This window comes from Argiope bruennichi, chromosome 9 (assembly GCF_947563725.1).
Source record: "Argiope bruennichi chromosome 9, qqArgBrue1.1, whole genome shotgun sequence".
In the NCBI taxonomy this organism is placed as follows: Eukaryota; Metazoa; Arthropoda; class Arachnida; order Araneae; family Araneidae; genus Argiope; species Argiope bruennichi.
Window position 1 is genome coordinate 13,974,513 of NC_079159.1, and position 18,774 is coordinate 13,993,286.

General features: G+C 32.2%; 1 protein-coding gene across 1 annotated transcript; it reads right to left on the reverse strand.

The window, feature by feature from the left end:
* Window positions 1-1,231: 1,231 nt before the first annotated feature.
* Window positions 1,232-17,845, reverse strand: LOC129984609 (techylectin-5A-like). The gene is made up of 5 exons (XM_056094535.1): window positions 17,793-17,845; window positions 15,115-15,284; window positions 11,698-11,803; window positions 7,630-7,794; window positions 1,232-1,630 (listed from the first exon to the last, which is right to left on the reverse strand). Exons 1-5 carry the CDS (start codon window positions 17,821-17,823, stop codon window positions 1,332-1,334), a joined length of 771 nt encoding a protein of 256 aa, XP_055950510.1. The 5' UTR covers window positions 17,824-17,845; the 3' UTR covers window positions 1,232-1,331.
* Between the last annotated feature and the right edge of the window lie 929 nt (window positions 17,846-18,774).

The following is an 18,774-nucleotide window of genomic DNA, read 5'->3' on the forward strand; positions in this document are numbered from 1 at the left end:
TATATTTATGCACATATTTGTTATATATATGTTTATGCACTTGAGTATATTTTTATAATTTAGCGAAATTTTTTCTTGGAGCTTTTTTGGTCGCCTTTAAAACCAACAAATACCAAAATTGCATTAAATTACGATTCAAATACACGTCATATAAACAGCTAGAATTCCAAGGAAATGATTTGCTCTTCTAAACAGGATTGGCTTTTCAATTTAGCAAAGATTTGCATTTTTAATCAGGATTGACTTACTTTTGAATTTAGTGAAGATTTGGACTTTTGATCATAATTGACTTACTTTTCAATTTAGCATTTTTAATCAGGATTGACTTATTTTTGAATTTAGAAAGCATTTTTATTTTTAATCAGGATTGGTTTCAATTTAGCATTTTTAGTCAGGATTGACTTATTTTTGAATTTAGCAAGGATTTTCACTTTTAATCAGATTTGGCTTACTTTTCAATTTAACAAGGATTTTCACTTTTAGTCCGGACGGACTTCTTTTCAATTTAGCATTTTTAGTCAAGATTGACTTTCTATTGAATTTAGAGAAGATTTGGACTTTTAACCAGGATTGATTTACTTTTCAATTTAACAAGGATTTTCAATTTAGCATTTTTCGTCAGGATTGACTTATTTTTGAATTTAGAAAGGATTTTCACTTTTAATCAGGATTGGCTTACTTTTCAATTTAAAAAGGATTTTTACTTTTAGTCCGGACGGACTTCTTTTCAATTTAGCATTTTTAGTCAAGATTGACTTACTATTGAATTTAGTGAAGATTTGTACTTTTAACCAGGATTGACTTACTTTTCAATTTAGCAAGGATTTTCACTTTTAATCAGGGTTGGCTTACTTTTTAATTTAACAAGGATTTACATTTTTAATCACGATAGACTTATTTTTTAAATAGAGACATTTTGCTACTTTTCGAGACTTTTTAAAAATCTTTTTTAAGGTCCCATGCTGGCCACTGGTTTTATAACCTTTTATATTAAAAAATAAATTTAATATTTGCATATATTTTAGACCATTTAACAAGCTCGCTTCATCTTCATATCTTTACCTTTCAAGTAAAGATATAAAGATGAAGTGGGTTTGTTAAATGGTCTGAAATGCATTCCATAACTTTTACGTATTCGATCATATCTTTAACTCTAGTTGCCAACGCATACGTTTCGAATATAAAGCAAAATTCCAGTTCGTGGATGTGACTGGGGATCACTTCTAATTTCCGGTTCGTTTATAACAACTTATAATCTATCATACTATGTTTAATTTTAAAATTATCAACAGCAAATACTTGAGCTAAGCAAATGAGTAATATAAATTATTTTAATGAATTGCTATCGTGTCCATCCAGTTCAGAGTTTTCCGGATATTCTTCGGTCGTATCTTCATTTCTGTAGCATCTAGAGACTCGTGGTAGCCTTTCCAACTGACCCAGTTCACTCCGATCGCATAACTCTCATGCGTTCCTCTCAAATATAGACCGTTCAAGTTGGCCGAATGACACAAATTGTACCACCATCCGCCTTTATACGCTTCAGCACAATTCCCATCAACGAAATTGTCGTTGTCTTGATCCTGTGTTGTGAATTTTTGATTGTCGTGGTTCGAGATCATGGAATCACCTGTATAGAAAACATAATGTTTTAATACACAAGAGGATTCATAAAGAAGTATACAGTTTCAATACACTATAAATCAAGAACAATATAAGATATTATATGTCACCTGTAACAGAATTGTACGGAGGTTATTTTAAGTTTTGTTAGAGAGCGTCATAGATTTGTATGTGTCACCCCTTAGAAGGGGCATAGCACTCTCTTTCTGGACACTGTACAGAACAAATTTACCTTAGGGTGATCTCGCATATGTTTGCAATGTGAATTTGTGATTCTCGTTTCCTCAAAAAGGTATACTGTATTTCTATACCTCCCCAATGACGCGAAATGTTGATTCATCAATGAAAACTAAGTGATCGGCAAAATCATCATTTTCAAAACGAAGTTTCATATCGGAAAAAAAATTAAAAGCGCTTTTGTTTGTCAAAATCATACAGATTTTGCAACAGCTGCACTTTGTATGAAATCATTCTCTGCTTCTTTCTTGAAATTCTCCAGACGATGGGCTGAGAGATCTGCACTTCACGACTCCCCCTCTGTGTTGATTTTTCTGGGTTTCGTCGAATGATGACTTCTTACGATACAATTAGATGTCCAGGACTTATATCTCGCATAAACAGCCCATAGTTTTAAATTTTTTATTGCCATTGATAGATAGGTTTTCTAACTGGAACTTCTTTTCCGAACTGTGATCGAAAATGTCATTGTACAATAGTTGCGGATTACGTTTTTCTAAATTGAAGAACATAAAAAACCTTCTCCACTGCAAACGACGCCCTTTCGACTGATAAGTCATATGACACATATGCTACTGCCTATGTGACTATTGTCAAGGCAGCAACAACACAAACTTTAAGAGTGAATTTATCTTATGATTCTCTAAGGTAATTCGTTTCTTTGACTGTTACTGTTTTACTGCATCTGGAAAGTATATATTTCTTTATGAATCCCCTTGTATAAATATTATTAACTTATACATCATAAAATAATTGAGAATTTAGCACAACTGAATACCTTTGAGGGGGGACACTTAGAGAGATTTTTTTCCCCATTTCAGAAAAGTAGAGGTTTTTACATGCTGTTGTTTCATGTTCGTAAAGTTGAATTTCGTAATAACTTTTTAACTCACTTCTAAATGAACCATAGATTAGAAACTTTATTACGTCATGAGATCCTCATGAGGAAAAAAAACCACTTTTATGCTTTTAGTTTCGTTATAAGTTAATTACTCCACCAGTCAAAATGACTGGTAGATAACAGGTACAATCTACATCTTTGTCGATTTCTGGTAGTTCTAGTGTCAAAAAAAAAGAAATCAACTTTTGTAAATTTATTTCCAAAATGAATCGAAATAAACAACGAAACTAAAAGCATAAAATACCATCTTGTAGTAAATTTAAAAAAATGATTTTCATTATATGCTTAAGCAATGAATCATATGCCATAATAAATAGAAAAATAGAAGAAAAAAAACTGCAATTAATTTTTTTTATAAAACACGTTTTATTAAGAAGTAAAAAAGTTAATTATTTAATTTAAAATATATTTGGATGTATAAACAAAATTTAAAATCTAAAGGCACTTAAAAATATTACGAAGAAATTAAAAGTAATGATGAATATAATACCGAAACACTTATTAAAAATAAAAGTGAAATTAAATTTCCACTTATTAAAAATTAAAGAGGAAAAGAATTTAAATGGATGCTATTAACATTTTAAGATGCTTAGAGTATTTCGACAAGTGCTATCGTATTTATAATTCTTTCATTATATTCTTGAAGGAAAAAGTTACTACATTTATTTTTAATATTATTATTTTCTCAGCATGAAAAAATTAAAGAAATCCCATGCAAATTGTTATTATCATATTTTTCTTTACTTTTCAGTTGAGACACATATTCTTATTGTAAAGTGATCTCATGTACTAAAATTGGTTCTGTAGGGAATAAACTAAGCACATTACTCCGTTATTTATTTTACTGATTCGAAAGAAATTAACGAAAAACTTCTTTTAAAAAAAGAAAATCAGGCAAGTATCAATGTTATTATTATTATTATTATGTGATAACATGATGTTGCTTTGGATTGGGTTTTTGAAGCCTCAAAATGCACGGGTAGAAAATTGGCCATTTATTGCTTTTGAGGCAGCAGTTTTTCTCGTTTAGAGTTATTAGAAAATGCCAGAGAAAGTTATCACATTTGGCGACTTATAGCCAACAAAAAGTTATAACTTGGCGCAAATGTCTACCATGTACCCGATTCTCTTATCTGGCCGATAAAGGGCATGGTCAGAAGAAGTTATCACCCGAAAAAACACAAATATATTTTTTTTTTAGATTTTCAATTTTTTTGGCTGGCCAAAAAAGGTTTGGAGCTCGAACAATTTTGAAGTGGAAAAAAAAAAATCCCATCGTTTTCTAAATATCGACGCATGCTTAATCTGGTAGTCACGTGATTGTTTAAAACAGGTTTAAACTAATTTTTCAAAAAATAAAATTTTGCCCCGGAGAAAAAAAAATGTAGAGCTCGATTGATTTTAAGATGGTAAAAAACAACGCTTTTTTAAATGTTGGTGACTGCAAAATATGACTTATGTGAGAACATGATGCTTTTCTGTCGGAATGATACCACGTGACTTACGTGAAATTTGCGATAGCAGATTTAACTTCGTTATTATTATTATTATAAATCATTAATATTACTTTCCTGCAATGTGAGTCTCATCGCTGAAAAGAGAGATTTACAAAGACGGCCTTTAATTTCCTGCCTTAGGTAATAAATTTGGCGTTCATTTGGCACCTTTGGCGACAAAAGGAAGGTTTAATAAAATATAAAAATTGTGCTGTATCGATATTAGGAATTGAGACCAGCATCTCCTTCTGAAAAAATTCATACTCCGTTGAGAAGATATAAATTGTGAAGCATTCAAACGAAAAAATTTGATTCACTCTTTGGTAGGCTGATCGAAGGCAATCTTGAAATAGTTGAATTCTGAGGGCTATATTGTTTTCTATCGTGAATTTCTGCACACCACGACTGTGTTTTAGCTCCTTTTGGAATAAAGCATTGTGAATCCGTTATTAAACTTGTTGACTTCTCATCAAATAATTTTAATTAACAATATATTGTTACGAATCTGTAATGTTGCTTCCCGGCACAGTTAGTTTCATCGTAGGAAAGACCGTATCACGATCAGCTCTATAGGGTGCTAATGGGTACATTGTTAATATGTCATAGATTTAAAAATATTAATATATGCAATAATCTTAAAATGCACACATTGATATGCAAATTCAGCCTTTCATTCTGTAACAGGAAATATAATTCCCAGAATATTTTAAATAAAATTATATATCAATAAAAAAGTATTTTTTATTTACATATTCACTTTTCTTTTATTTTGATTAGCATTTATGCTGAAAATAAATTTATTTTTATTTAATCTCCATGCATTTGGTTGATCATATCGAGAAACTATTGAAAAATCTAAATTTGCAGCGTCAGATCCTAAGATATTCAGAGACGTACGGTGCACAAGTAAAAAAATACTACCACCACGTACACAAAAAGCAGCACTGTGTAGATATAGCGCACTAGTAGACAGCAAGTTGTTAATTAAATAGCAGTACACCACAATAACAATCAGAGTAAAAAAATCAAGAGTCCTTCCTACAATCTACACTCCAATGAAAATATTCACGCTCATGCGAGCGCATTCGTTTGTATAGTTTCAGAAAAATATATCGAATTTTCTAGAAGGATTCCGAAATCTCGATTCCTCATAGAGATACTGCCAGAATTCCTGCAATTTCTGGAATCTTCAATCATTCCTGTTGTTAAATTTGTTAAATGTGTGCGAAGTGTTCTGTAATTATTATACTTTCCTTTACCTTTTTTCTTACCACCAAGTAATCACCAAGTTTGTCACTTGGTAAGTGGTCATTGACCTCACATCCATTTATCACCCATTAAGAATATCTGTACATCTTTCTTTTCAGTCATTATACTAACATGGCAGGAAAGTAATATTATAGATAGTATGAAGATATGAGAATACACAATCGGTTATCAAGTTCATTAACACGTTATACACATTTTTAGATAGTTTTACAAATCTCCCAGGACCATAGAATTAAAATATGTCATTGCACGCCATTTTTCGAAGCCACATGATAGTATGCATAACCATAAGTGTATTTTCAATGTGTAGATGACATATATAACAACTATTTTTTTTAAATGTAAATGATGTATTTTAAAAAGTAGATGAATGTTTTTTCCCCAGCGAGATATTTATCACGTTGTTCAATTTACGGTTTCACTTATAATTATTTTCCTATTAGGAACTATAACCTCTCCCGACTAATCAAAATTTCCTTTTTATTATAAATGTTCTTTGTAATTAATTTCGAAGCAATTTCATTATCTTTTTACTTATATTAACGTCCCATTTTAAAACAACGCTAGGGATATTTTGGGACGGACCTCGTATTTTTTGAACCGCGATCAGGGGACGATGACGACACCTGAACTTTCACCCCCTCTCCAAACTTCTCAACTTCACCAGCTGGAGGACGTTTGGTTCCTACAGATTTAACATGCTACAAACACTCTTACACGGCGTTTCTTCGATGGAATCGGGTCCCGAACCTGAAACCCTCCGGATTCGTACCCGAGACCTTACCACCAGGATACCGCGGCCCTTCGCGATTCCGTTATCATTTATGCAAATATTTACTATATTTAATAATATTTTTTATCTTCACAAATGCTTCTTTTGGCCCAAAATATTCTTCAAAATAGCATGTGCTGTTCGCATTTCAAGAAATTCAGCGCGTTGTGGTAAAATTGCAATAGAATGTTTAGAATTTTTGATATACAGACGTTTCAATTTAGAGGAGCTAGTATAAGTCGCTCCTCATCACTTAATAAATATAGAATCTTGTGACGTTCCCCGTGTCTCTCCCCTGATAATTGTCATTCCGTGCTGATGTAACATCACCTGCTACCACACACCTTGTTAAGTGCCTCCGCACTGCCAAATGGGGGGATTCTCTTCTCAAGTAGAATCATTGTGTCTGGTTATTATTTGTATCCAGATAAAGAACCACGTGTGTATTTCGTCGTTTCAGGGAGATCCATCGTATTTTCAAGGGCGAAGAACGTCAAAATATCTAAATGTTAAACGTCTTTTCCATTATTAGTGAACTCCTCACATCAATCACCAGCAACCGTTGTTATTAAGTGCCGAAGTCAGGTGAACTTCAGCCGGTGTTAGCGATGAATAGAATATAATCAACATGTATTCGAGAAGGGTCAGCTACAAAGATGAATCATTAAGAAACATTCCAACGATAGACTGGAGACCATTAAGAAAGCATTTCTGAACGGCTATTGTGTGATAAGGGGCTCAAGTGCATTAATGAGAAAATGAGACGCGGATATCTGACAAAAATAAAACGTGAGTTTCTTGTTTGGAGAAAGAAAGAGAGAAGAGAGGAGAGCAGTGAGAGGCGTCGAAGGAGATTCGGAGAGACGTTGGTGTTCGAAGAAGGTGTTCCTGGTTTTGAGAGAAGCTCCGAGTGATTCGGTTTTCTGTGTTAAGATCCACTCGATAAATATCGGTGGATTTCTGGAGTTACCCCTGAAGAAGCCATTTGAGCTACAGCCTGTTGGCGCTTTCTAAGGTGTTTAGTCTCCGAATGGATCGTGGAACTATTTCAAGATTAACTTTCATCTGTTGTGTGAATTTTGTAAATAATATTAACTTAGATGAAAACAAGCTGTTTTCGTGTACATATATAAGGCTGTAAATAAAGGAATTGTTTGTTACACTACTCTCTTATTTGATCGGTTAGGATCAAGATATTACAATCTTAACATTAATTTATGAAGGAAAGCGGTTAGCATTGCAACTGGAACCGAAAGAACTGAATGCATATAAATCAAAATGGTGTGACTCGGTTCTGTTTAATAATAAAATGAATGAAATGTATCTCTCACCAGCATCCCCATTGTAGTCTCTAATGTGCAATGTGTATTTGTTTGACTCGTCATCAATCCAGAAGGTATCGTAGATGGCGTGTCTGCTTTCACCTCCCACATCCGTCAGGTCAAATCGAATCGAGTAGAGGCGTTGATTGGTTAAAGCAAACATGTTATCATTGCCTGGAATCGAAATTGAAGATTTGGTTAGGAGGTTATGAGCTTTAATATGAAATATAACTTGTTGAAATAGGTGCAATAAATATCTATATATATATATAAAACGCTTACGCACGTGACTTAGAAATCGAACTTATTACTAATTGTCGAATGGCAACAATCAAATATAAACAATGGGTGAAAGTGAATTTTAGTGTGCCCCTTGCTGCGCCAACAATGTGGATAACAGGAACAGTACATACCAAAAGAAAAGAAAGAACAGAGAAAGAAGTAATCGGAACATTCTCCATACAAAATATCAAACAAACATCCTTTACCCAACTTCATCAACTCTTAAAAAAATATATTCCACTCACCCTTCATCCATTCTGCCTGTTCGATATCAAACCATTCTCCATACAAAATTTCAAACAAACATGTATATATATATATATATATATATATATATATATATAGAACTGCGAAGAATTCCATTGCAGCTGTCTTTTAAAGTGAAAATGCAGACGATTTCGCAAATTAAGAATTCAGACGATTTTTTAAAACGCATACTGACGATTAAAAATGGCAAAAGAACAAATATTTTCTGTTCGTCTTCACATTAAAAAAAAAGAAAGAAGAAAATAACTTTTAATTATAAGCTTAACTTATTTTATTTAATAAACTTTTAATTATAATAAAGAACAAAATTAAAATCTTTAATCGATATTTTTTTAATTTTTTTAATTTAACATTTTTTCTAATATAGTTGTAGTTCATGTATAACTCAACCATTGCAAAAAGTAGTAAACAAAACAGCATTAGGGTTGCTAGAAGAGCGTTCCAATGGGTTGCCATATTGGCGACAAACTCGGGGGCACACTATTCTTCACTTCATCCAAACAATGTATCATACAAATTCCAGACTGCAGTCACTGAACATTTTTACAGCTGTACTAAATCAAAGGCTTCGCGTAGCTAATGAATGGAGCTTCAAAATATTATTAAAATCGTTCTAAAGATACTTCACCATCTCACCGATGAGGATATTCAGACAGAGGAAAGAAGATACAAATGAAATGAAGAGATAGACTTTAAACAAAAAGTTCAATGAAATGCAAATATAGACTTAACCGTTGCCAGATAAGTAATCGTGGTAAGACTGAAGACTCGCGCCAAGCACATCAAAATCCTGCCAATGTCCAGTAACTCCCTAAAAGTTTCCAATACAAAATTTTACATTTGCTTTAAGGGTTGAACCGGAGTTTAACCCCTTCTTCGCCAAGTTGCGATAACGCGTCAAAGCTGCCAACCACCGTTTTCTCTAGATTGGCAAACCTATTATCTTTCTCCTTTATTATGCGCTATGATTGGACATCTGCTCCCTCGCTTTTGGACATTTCGCAAAACACTGCGCAAGACCGTTGTTGGCGAGTTGACGATTTTTGAAAATTGAGAAGATTTTGAAAGAAATTTAAATTTGAGCAGGGGGTTACACTCCGGTCGTACCATTTTAAGTTGCAATAAAAAATTGTCACGATTATATTTGATAAGAAATCACTCCAAAAAATTTTCAGTTTTGGCACCGTATATTAATCTTAAGTCTAGCCGTAATCGTTATGACTTGACTATATAAAATGATCTTAACGAAAACAATGATTTTATAAATGAGCTTATATAATAAGATACAAAAAAGAGATCTTTATAATGATATCAATTTCATTTTCGTACAATTTTTCATTTAACTTTAACATTATTTTTAATTCAGTTGATACACAATCTGAAACAATGTTTTTAAATGCTATGGTGGAATTCAAACTCTCCATCAAAACATTCAAGTATGTACTTTTGCCAGTCATTAAATCCATAGAAGGATTTTTATTTCCGCTTTTATTTCCTAATACATACACTTTGTAAATTGTTTTAATTGAATTATGTTTTAGTCGTATCAAATAATAAAATTAAAGTTTTTTTTTAAATGCATCCTATATTAATAATTTAATAGTCAAAAAAGTCAATAATCAAATTGGTCTTCAAAAGCGGCTAGTTTTATTTAATATCCAAGATCGAAATAAAAAGTCTATTGCGGTTCTTGGAGAGTAACGAAGGTCTGCTTTTCTAAGATCCAAGTCCAGAATAATTTGTTTCATCCGTATTCCCAATCAAGTCCTTCCCCAAGTATATTAAACTTTATATCAAATTCCATTAACTCAACTTTCAGAATTTTTTTAAGTCATTTATTTTTATGCCCATAATTAAGTAGTGCTAATTTTAACTGCATTCTTATTCGATTTTCATTTTATTTACTTTTATCTAACGAATTTCAATTATTTTGACGCAGTATGGCCAAATTTAAAGCTTCTACATAAAAGTCAAAAATGCAAATCCAAATCCTGAATCACGATCACTAACGTAACAAGCAGTATGTAAGAAAGAGAAGTTCATTGGGGAGAGAACAAAAACCCCGGGTCCAGAACGATTGTAAGTCTAAAAAGGCATTTATGAAATTGCAGGAGAAAATCTACAAACAGTGACAAAATCTGAGTGCATAAGGTAGACAGACATGCATAAATATTTAAGTAAAAACAGAAAATAAAGGTAATAAAAATAGTAATCTATGTTTCTAGTAATAAAAAAAAGAAATAATAATGAAAATCTATATATAAACAAACATATACAAGGGAAACAATTCAGTGGGATGAAAAAAGGAGCCAAGTGGCGTGAAATGCAAGCATATTAAACCAAACATTCAATATCAAAATAGAAAAAGGACAGAAGATTTCATACAATTATAATGCATTACTAAGTCGTAAGGAATAAAAAGATGAATCAAAGTTGAAAAACATACCAATTATTCAATAATTAAATAATTTATAACCAATCATAACATCGAAACAGCGAGCACAAAGATATGATAAATAAACAAAAAATAAAAATATAAACTCTATGCATAAAAAGAAATACACAATAGATATTAAATTTGGATAACGTATTTTATCTATCCAGCTCTCTTCTTTTTGTAATTATCGTGTTAACTTAAATTCGAGCAGCCGGACAGACGGACTTCCTCTGAGCAGATTTTACTCAAAATTTGATAACAATCTTTAAATTTGTTGTAAAAACAGTATACCAAATTTCAGCCATCCAGCTCAAAGCGTTATCTTTGTTAGAGACAGATAGACAGGCAGACGGACATTTTACAAAAATATTGTTACAAAAAATTTTCTACAACAAAATACCGCTAATCAATCGCAACACATTTAATCGCTAGTTCAGCAGCTTGCTGTCTAATCCTCTCCTAATCTCTTACTTGTCGGCGACTCTGACTCTCACACACACGACTTCCGACGATACACACAACTTCTAACGATACACACCACTTCTTCTCAGCTTCAGAGTGCTCGTCTTTTATAGCTCCGGGAGGCGGGGCTAGAATCTTCAGACCAATCAGGGCGTACCTGGGTGTATCTCGGTTATTACTGGATGGATCTTGAAACTTCTCGAACTTTCCGGTATTATCCATTTAGTCGCCAAACTCGCCAAATTCATCGCCAAGTCGCCAAATGGTTGCCAAGCTCGGCACGCACAGATCTTATAAAGGTTTTAACGGTTTTTCCAGGATGACACTATTCGTGCCGGATAGCAAAATTACAGATTTGTAACAATATGTTTCTCAAACACATGGAGGTCTAAAACGGGGAGATTCGTCAAAATCTCGAGTTCCCATTTTTTGACGATTGCTATACTTTTTCTATACTATGTATACCAGAAAATAATATAAGTAGTTATCAGCATATATTAAAGAAATTGGCAGGTAAAATGATTATCTATAAAATCTGTAATAAATGTTTAATTCATTTTAGGCATATGTATTATATTTACTGCCTTTTTTTTTATTTTCAGAAACAGAAAGCATTGTCGGAGACCTACCTATCCAAAAATCTTTTTCTATATCGCCAAAGCCGTTTTTGTAACTGATCCAATCTTTAACAAAGTAATCGTTTGTTCTGTTGAAATTCCCTCTTCTTTGCAGGATCTAAGAAGAAATATTCATATGTACATGAAACAAACTGAGAGACGGCAACTTATTTGTTATATGGATTTTGAACAATGAATTTGATAGTGAAGGAAAAATAACAGTTTTATTGCTATTTAAAATGCTTTGTTATTACTAATTGATTAATAAAAAAGAATAATTATTTTTCTAATTTAAAGGGCAAATATTTGAAGTTGTTTTAAATAATGTATTAATGAAAAGAAAAATAAAAGAGAAAAAATGTTTTAATCATATTTTTCAACAAATTATTTCACACAAAAAAAAATCGTAAATTTCAAGTTATTATATGAGAACTTTATTTTTTTTTAAGCCACATGGTATCAGTCGCACAAAAAACATCATGTTCTCGCATTACTGATATTTCAAAATCTCCAACATTTAGAAAAGTAGTGGCTTTTGGCTATCACAAAATGAATCGAGTTCTAAATCTTTTGTTGGTGGCTAGAATTTTTTTCATGAACTAGTTTAAACCGGTTTTAAACAATCACGTGACTATCACATTACGCATGCATTGATATTAAAAAAAAATGTTTCTTTGTTTCCATCTCAAAATCCTTCAATCTCCAAAACTTTATTTCAAGGCCAGATTTTTTTTTTTCCGAAAATCTAGTTTAAACTGGTTTGGAATGATCACATGAATACTGTATTGCGCAATCGTCAACTTTTATAAAGCTCCAAAATGTTTGTTTTTTTAAAGTACGAAAAATTAAAAATTAAATATATATATATATATAATTGTCCATATCTGTCCTCGCTGTTTCACGTTCATTCCCATTTCTTTCTTTGTGCTGATAACTTCTTACAATCCTGCCCTTTATTGGCCAGACAGGAGAATCGGGTACATGGACGACATTCGCGCCAAAGTTGTAATTTTTTGTTTGCGAAATGTTGCCAAATGTGAAACTTCTTTATCATTTTCTAATAATCCTAAAAGTGAAAAATTGACGCCCCCCAAAAGATAAATCACAAATCCCCCCCCCCTTGCAGTTCGAGGCTTCAAAAACTCCATCATGTTCTCACATGATAAAATGTTTGGTTATTTTTAGTAAATGAAATACTTAAATTTCCTATTAATCTAAATATATTCATGATTATTAAATATGACCATAATATAGAGAAAAGGTACATGCAACAGAAAATACATCTAAAATTAATTCCTGAAAATTAATCAACCGATTCTTACTCTAATCCTTAATACTTTAATGACTAGAAAATAATTTAATGAATGGGATGTGCGAAGTTTTTTTTAAATATGTTTGTCAAATATTTTCAGGATCGTTATATTGATGGGGAATACATTAGTTGACTTAGTTCTCACATTTTCTCTGAAATACTCTCTTTTTCTCTCAATGTACTATTAGTGGGGCTATTTCATATGTCTATTAGCATCATCGAATTTAGAACGGTCAAAGATTAAAAAAGGACGAAGCAAAAAAAAAAAAAAAAAAAAAAAAAAACAGAACGAAATAGGTAAATTAATTTTTATTATCTGAGAATATGATGCTGTTTGGTTTTTGAAGCCTCAAAATGCACGGGCAAAAAATTGGCGATTTATCACTTTCGTGGCATCAATGTTTCGCTTTTAGGGTTATTAGAAAATTATAAAGAAGGTTGTCACATTTGGTGATTTACAACAAAAAATTAAAACGTGGAGCGAATGTCTTCTATGTACCCAATTCTCCTGTCTGGCCAATAAATACATAGTCATAAGAAATTATCGCCCGAAGAAGCACAGAGAAGGGAGGGGGAATGAAAGCGAAACAGCGAGGATTGATATCGAAAGTCATATATATATATATATATATATATATATATATCATTTTCAATTATAATTCGTTTTCTAAATATCGACGCATGCGTGATCTGATTATTTAAAACTAGTTTAAACTGATTTTTCGAGGGGAAAAAATTCTGGCCTCGAGAAAAAAAAATTTAGAATTCAGTTGATTTTGAAATGCTCAAAAACCATTGCTCTTCCAAATGTTGGAGATTGTGAAATATAAGTCACGTGAGAACATGAAGTTTTTCTGTCAGATTGATACTACGTGACTTAAAAAAAATATGTCTGCTCATGATAACTTGAAATTTGTAATAGCAGATTTCAATTATTTATTTATTTATTTTTCATATAGCGTATTCAACTTTGTGAAAAGATAAAAGTTTGTTTGAACCGAATCTGGTGAGCATAACAACTGCAATAATATGTTGCGGTTGTCTAGAACTTAATGGACATTGATTGTCCAACTCTCAATGCATTGACTTCGTTGAAATCTCCTTCTCGAAGTCATAAGATACAGTTTGTTGTCCCTAAGAATCAACGAAGTCCTGTCATGTCTTAAGATCATCATTTCATGCCTTGCACGTAAAACTTCCCTATAAAATTCTCTTGATGGTTGGTTTTAACCTAGAGAATATATTCGCAATTTATAAAGCCTTTGATGATGAATAATAGGGGCGGTATAGCCTCTTTAATGGTGATATTCGAAGCTTTTGTTATTACTTATTGCCTACCAACTTTTAAAGCACCTCATCTCTTTTTTTCTGTCCGAACACATTTGGGAATTAAAATGCATATACGTTGCCATAAGCACCATTGTAACAGCATACTGTTAATATAATGGTGGTACCTGATGATGGTATGATGGTACGATGGTACCTGATATTTACAATGATGTTATATTAAAATCCATTAGTAAAATGAATGTCTTGAAGAAGTCATGCAACCTCACATGACTTAATCAAAGTCATTGAGGAAGTCATGTCACAACCACAAGCCCTGTAAAACTTTTCAATCCAAATTTCTGTTAGAAGATTGTTTAGAATGAATAGAAAGAAACGTGAGCCTGGCCTCTTTAATAATGGCACTCGAAGTACTGGTCAAGACTCATTGTATTCCAAAATACGTACATGCTCATAAAAGTCTCAGTATAATAATTCTTAGTATTAACCTAAAAATGGGTATACACTCAACCATTTATAAGATTACGGTAAATCACTCATGCTTAGAAGGAAGATTGCGCATGCGCTGAGAGAGCAGACAATAGTAATTTCTTGTCTCGACGGGACAAATACTTGTTACTGTAAATTTCTGCGCATGCGTGGTCTTACTGGATGGCTTGTAACTGATGGAGTGTAAACACACCTTAAAGATAGCACTTAATAATATTTGTGTCCAGACCTGTAAAATCTATAAGTGAAATTAATTGGTCAAGAAACTTTTTAATGTAGTTATACAGTTATAAAAAGTATATTAAAAGTATTAAGAGAAAAATAAAGTTGAATAATGTTACTGTCCATCCTCCTCCGTCAGTGTCCATGTCACAGAATACATTGAGTGGTTTTTCATTTGTCAGTCGACTCTTTGGCCAAATGGTGTAAATGCCACTTTGATTGTACCCATTTTGCAATATGTCTGCACAATCTACCGGACTGGATATCTTGTTCTCGGCAATAATGTGACCTGCAAAACATTTGTAAAATAAGCTATAAGCAAAATTTTAAGATGAAGATAAAGCTTGAAACATTGTATAAGATATTGTTACGGACAAAATTCCACTAAACTCGACGATGAGTTCTTCTGTTGTAGGTGCATGATGTAACAGTCAGCAGGCCTCAATAACAAATAATGCCGTTTATTGAAACAAAAGCACCAAAACACAGAGGACAAAACACAGTCCACAAGTAGTATTCGGTGGTAAAGAAGCACAACAGCATACAAAGTGGCTCTACAGAACTCAGCAGGGAGAGAGAATCCACGTAGCTATTTACAAAGGTATCTCCAAACGTCTGCTTTTTCGACCGCCTCCTCGCTTTAACAACTGCCTATTCACTACTGGCTACTCAACACACTACTCGATGCTGCTTCAACACTTATCTCGGTGTACGGCTCAATTCACCAATCATTTAAGCTCCACTCACTGTCTACGCTTCGCTGGACTTTCAATTAATTCGTCTCTGACTAACTATACGATTCTCTGTATGACTGACTTTGGCTTGGACAGCCAGCCGTTTATAGTTTCCGGAGCAGGGCAGAGAAGATTCTCGAAGAATCAAGCATAACTCAGCATCTATTGATTCTATAGCCAAAATTCTATAGCTATAAATTCTATTCTATAGTCTTATGGCAAAGATTCTAGTATCATCCACTTTGTCTAGAAAGACACTAAATTCGTCGCCAAGTCGTTAAATGGTTGCCAAGCCCAGATCATTGATCTGGATTTAGAACAGCATCCAATACAGCTGTCAGTAAAGCTATCTTTCTTGCGAGGAAATGAATTGTGCTATGAAGCTACATTACAAATTCGTAACAATATTAATGTAAGATAAGCAGTTGAAAAAGATAAACTAGAATTATACATGATAGGTTTTTAACGAGATATTTTTTAACGTCAAGCCACTGATTAAATAAAAGATAATAAAGAAAACTTACAGGAAACTGGCAGACATCGGATCAGAGGACAACCGGATTAAAGAAAGCGTCGAATTAGCAGAGTCACTTTAAAATAAGGCATTTTAGTTGCAAATCCTATCCTTCTTTATATTACACAATATATTATAAATATACAAAATTGAACAGAAAATTATTCAGTATATAAAATTTTTTATAAAATATCGTTCAAAATCCCATCAGCAGTTTATTCTTTAATATTAAAAACTCCTCGATATAATTCTATTTTATTAGAAAACTTCAACAACTGCAATACAAATCATCACTGAATTACCAATCACCCTCTAATAACAAATAAATGGACCTGCAAAAAAGTAATGACATTATAACGTCTAATTATACATTCAAAAGCTTCATACAAGTTCGAAATATAAAAAGAAAACTTGTCATCATTTTTACCTTTTATTATGCGAAGTATAGAGGAAGTATTGTGATCATTAACTAATACTCATTTGATCGTCTTAATGAAGATACACCAATCAGCCCCTAGAGATCCCCCAAGTGTAAGTAGCTTAAAATAATGAAAATTTGGTTATTCTAAAATAATGATATTCCTCATAATTTAAACAGATTTGTTTGCAGAATATTGAAAAGTTTTTTTTTTATTCAAAAGTTAGTGTCAAGTATATTTTACTGAATAGGGTTCATAGAACTGATGCATTGTATAAAATGTTACCTTCATAGCTTTTTCAGAAGTATATTTATTAACTGAAAGAAAATAAATTATTATTATTTACATTCATTTAAATCTCTTTGAAATTAAAACAGAAAACTGAATTGCACTAATATTTAGATAAATTTATGATTTACCGTAAAAAAATCGCATATATTTAAGAAACTGCATGTTGTTTTTTTTTTGTGTGTGTGTGTGTGTTTTAATATTTTATTGCACACAAGATACTTCACTATTGTACAATTTATTTCCTGCACTCATAATTTGAAAAAAAAAAAACATATTTGGTTTCAGAAAAAAATGTATTAAATGAAGTTTGATTATTTCAGATTTAAGTTCAGATTTTAGAGAAGATGGAAAAAATTAGGAAAATGAACAGAATAGCCCAATGAACAGAATGGTGTAAGGCTTCTTAAATATTATCATTTATTTGATTATTAAAATTTGATTATAAATATTTTGCTGAAGAAACCATAACAAATTATGTAAAATATTTATTTAAAAATTTTAGCGGCCATTAATCTTGGCTAACCAGCTGGTCACCAATGGCGGCTAGTGTAATAATATACCCCTAAAAGTTTCTGGCAACTAACAATGTTTCGAAAATTTCTAAACATACAAAAGTAAAAAGATTTTTTAACAGTCTTTGCAACTTATTTTACCCTGTTTACGATTTTTGTTCAGTCTTTCGCTATTCATTAAGCATTTTATCTGAAAGAATATTTTGAAATATACTTTATTAGACGAACAGCTGAAAAAGAGTTGAGACAGCTGTTGTTTTCTTCTGTGTCATCTTCCCCCTCATATCGTTATCAATTTATGAATTAAAAATTTAAAAATCTACTTACTCATATAATAATTCTTCGCCTTTGCAATCATATCAGAAGCAGCATCTAAGTAAAACGAGGTTCTGTCACTTTGATCACGTTTAGGAGTTCGATTTCTAGTTGTTTGTGAAAATGTGAAAGAAAAAAGGATCAGCGAAATTTGTAACCAACGCCTGAAAATATATAAGTATTTTTAGCTAATCGTAATAGGACGCATTATTGTAACATCATATTTTATGGCATTACATGATCCAACCAGCAGAAGTGGTTTTCCCAAAACTTTCTCGCATACTTTCTAGTAAAATAATTATCCCAGAGAGCGTCTTGCATAGCATTGGCGTACAATAGCAACGAAATATTAACCTTTGGTGTGAATATAGCATTTTTATTATATCTATCATGTCATCCTTGGCGACCTATTTAAAAATTAATCTCTCGCATGCTCTTAATAAGATCTAAAAATCGAATTTGTGTTTAAGAGGCGCTTTTCCCAACCAGTTGATACCAAATTTGACACACAACTACAGTTGTAATCAAAAAGTCCCAAGCCAAATTTCATATATTTACGTCATTACGTCTTTGAGGTATCACATTTACATTTTCATGAAAGTACAGAAGAACAGACGGTCAAATCATCATTGGATATAACTCAAAATGTGGCAGTTGTCTACACGATAGATGTCTAAGATGTTCTTGTACCAAATTACATCTATCTAGGTGTCTTCGTTTTGAAGTTATCATCCTTATATTCGAACATTCATGAGAATATACATTTTGGATGCCTTTTTTACAGACAGACTTCCTCTGAGAGAAGTTTGTTCAAAATTTAATAGAAATGTACAAATTTGGTATAAACTGCAATTCGTCTAGATCAAAACGTTTTTGAAGACAGAGAGACGGACATTTTCCAAAAACGTATTTTCCGAATTCGGAGAGGTCTAAAACATAGGGATTCATCAAAATCTGGAGTTCGAATTTTTTGGCGATTACAATGCTACGCGTA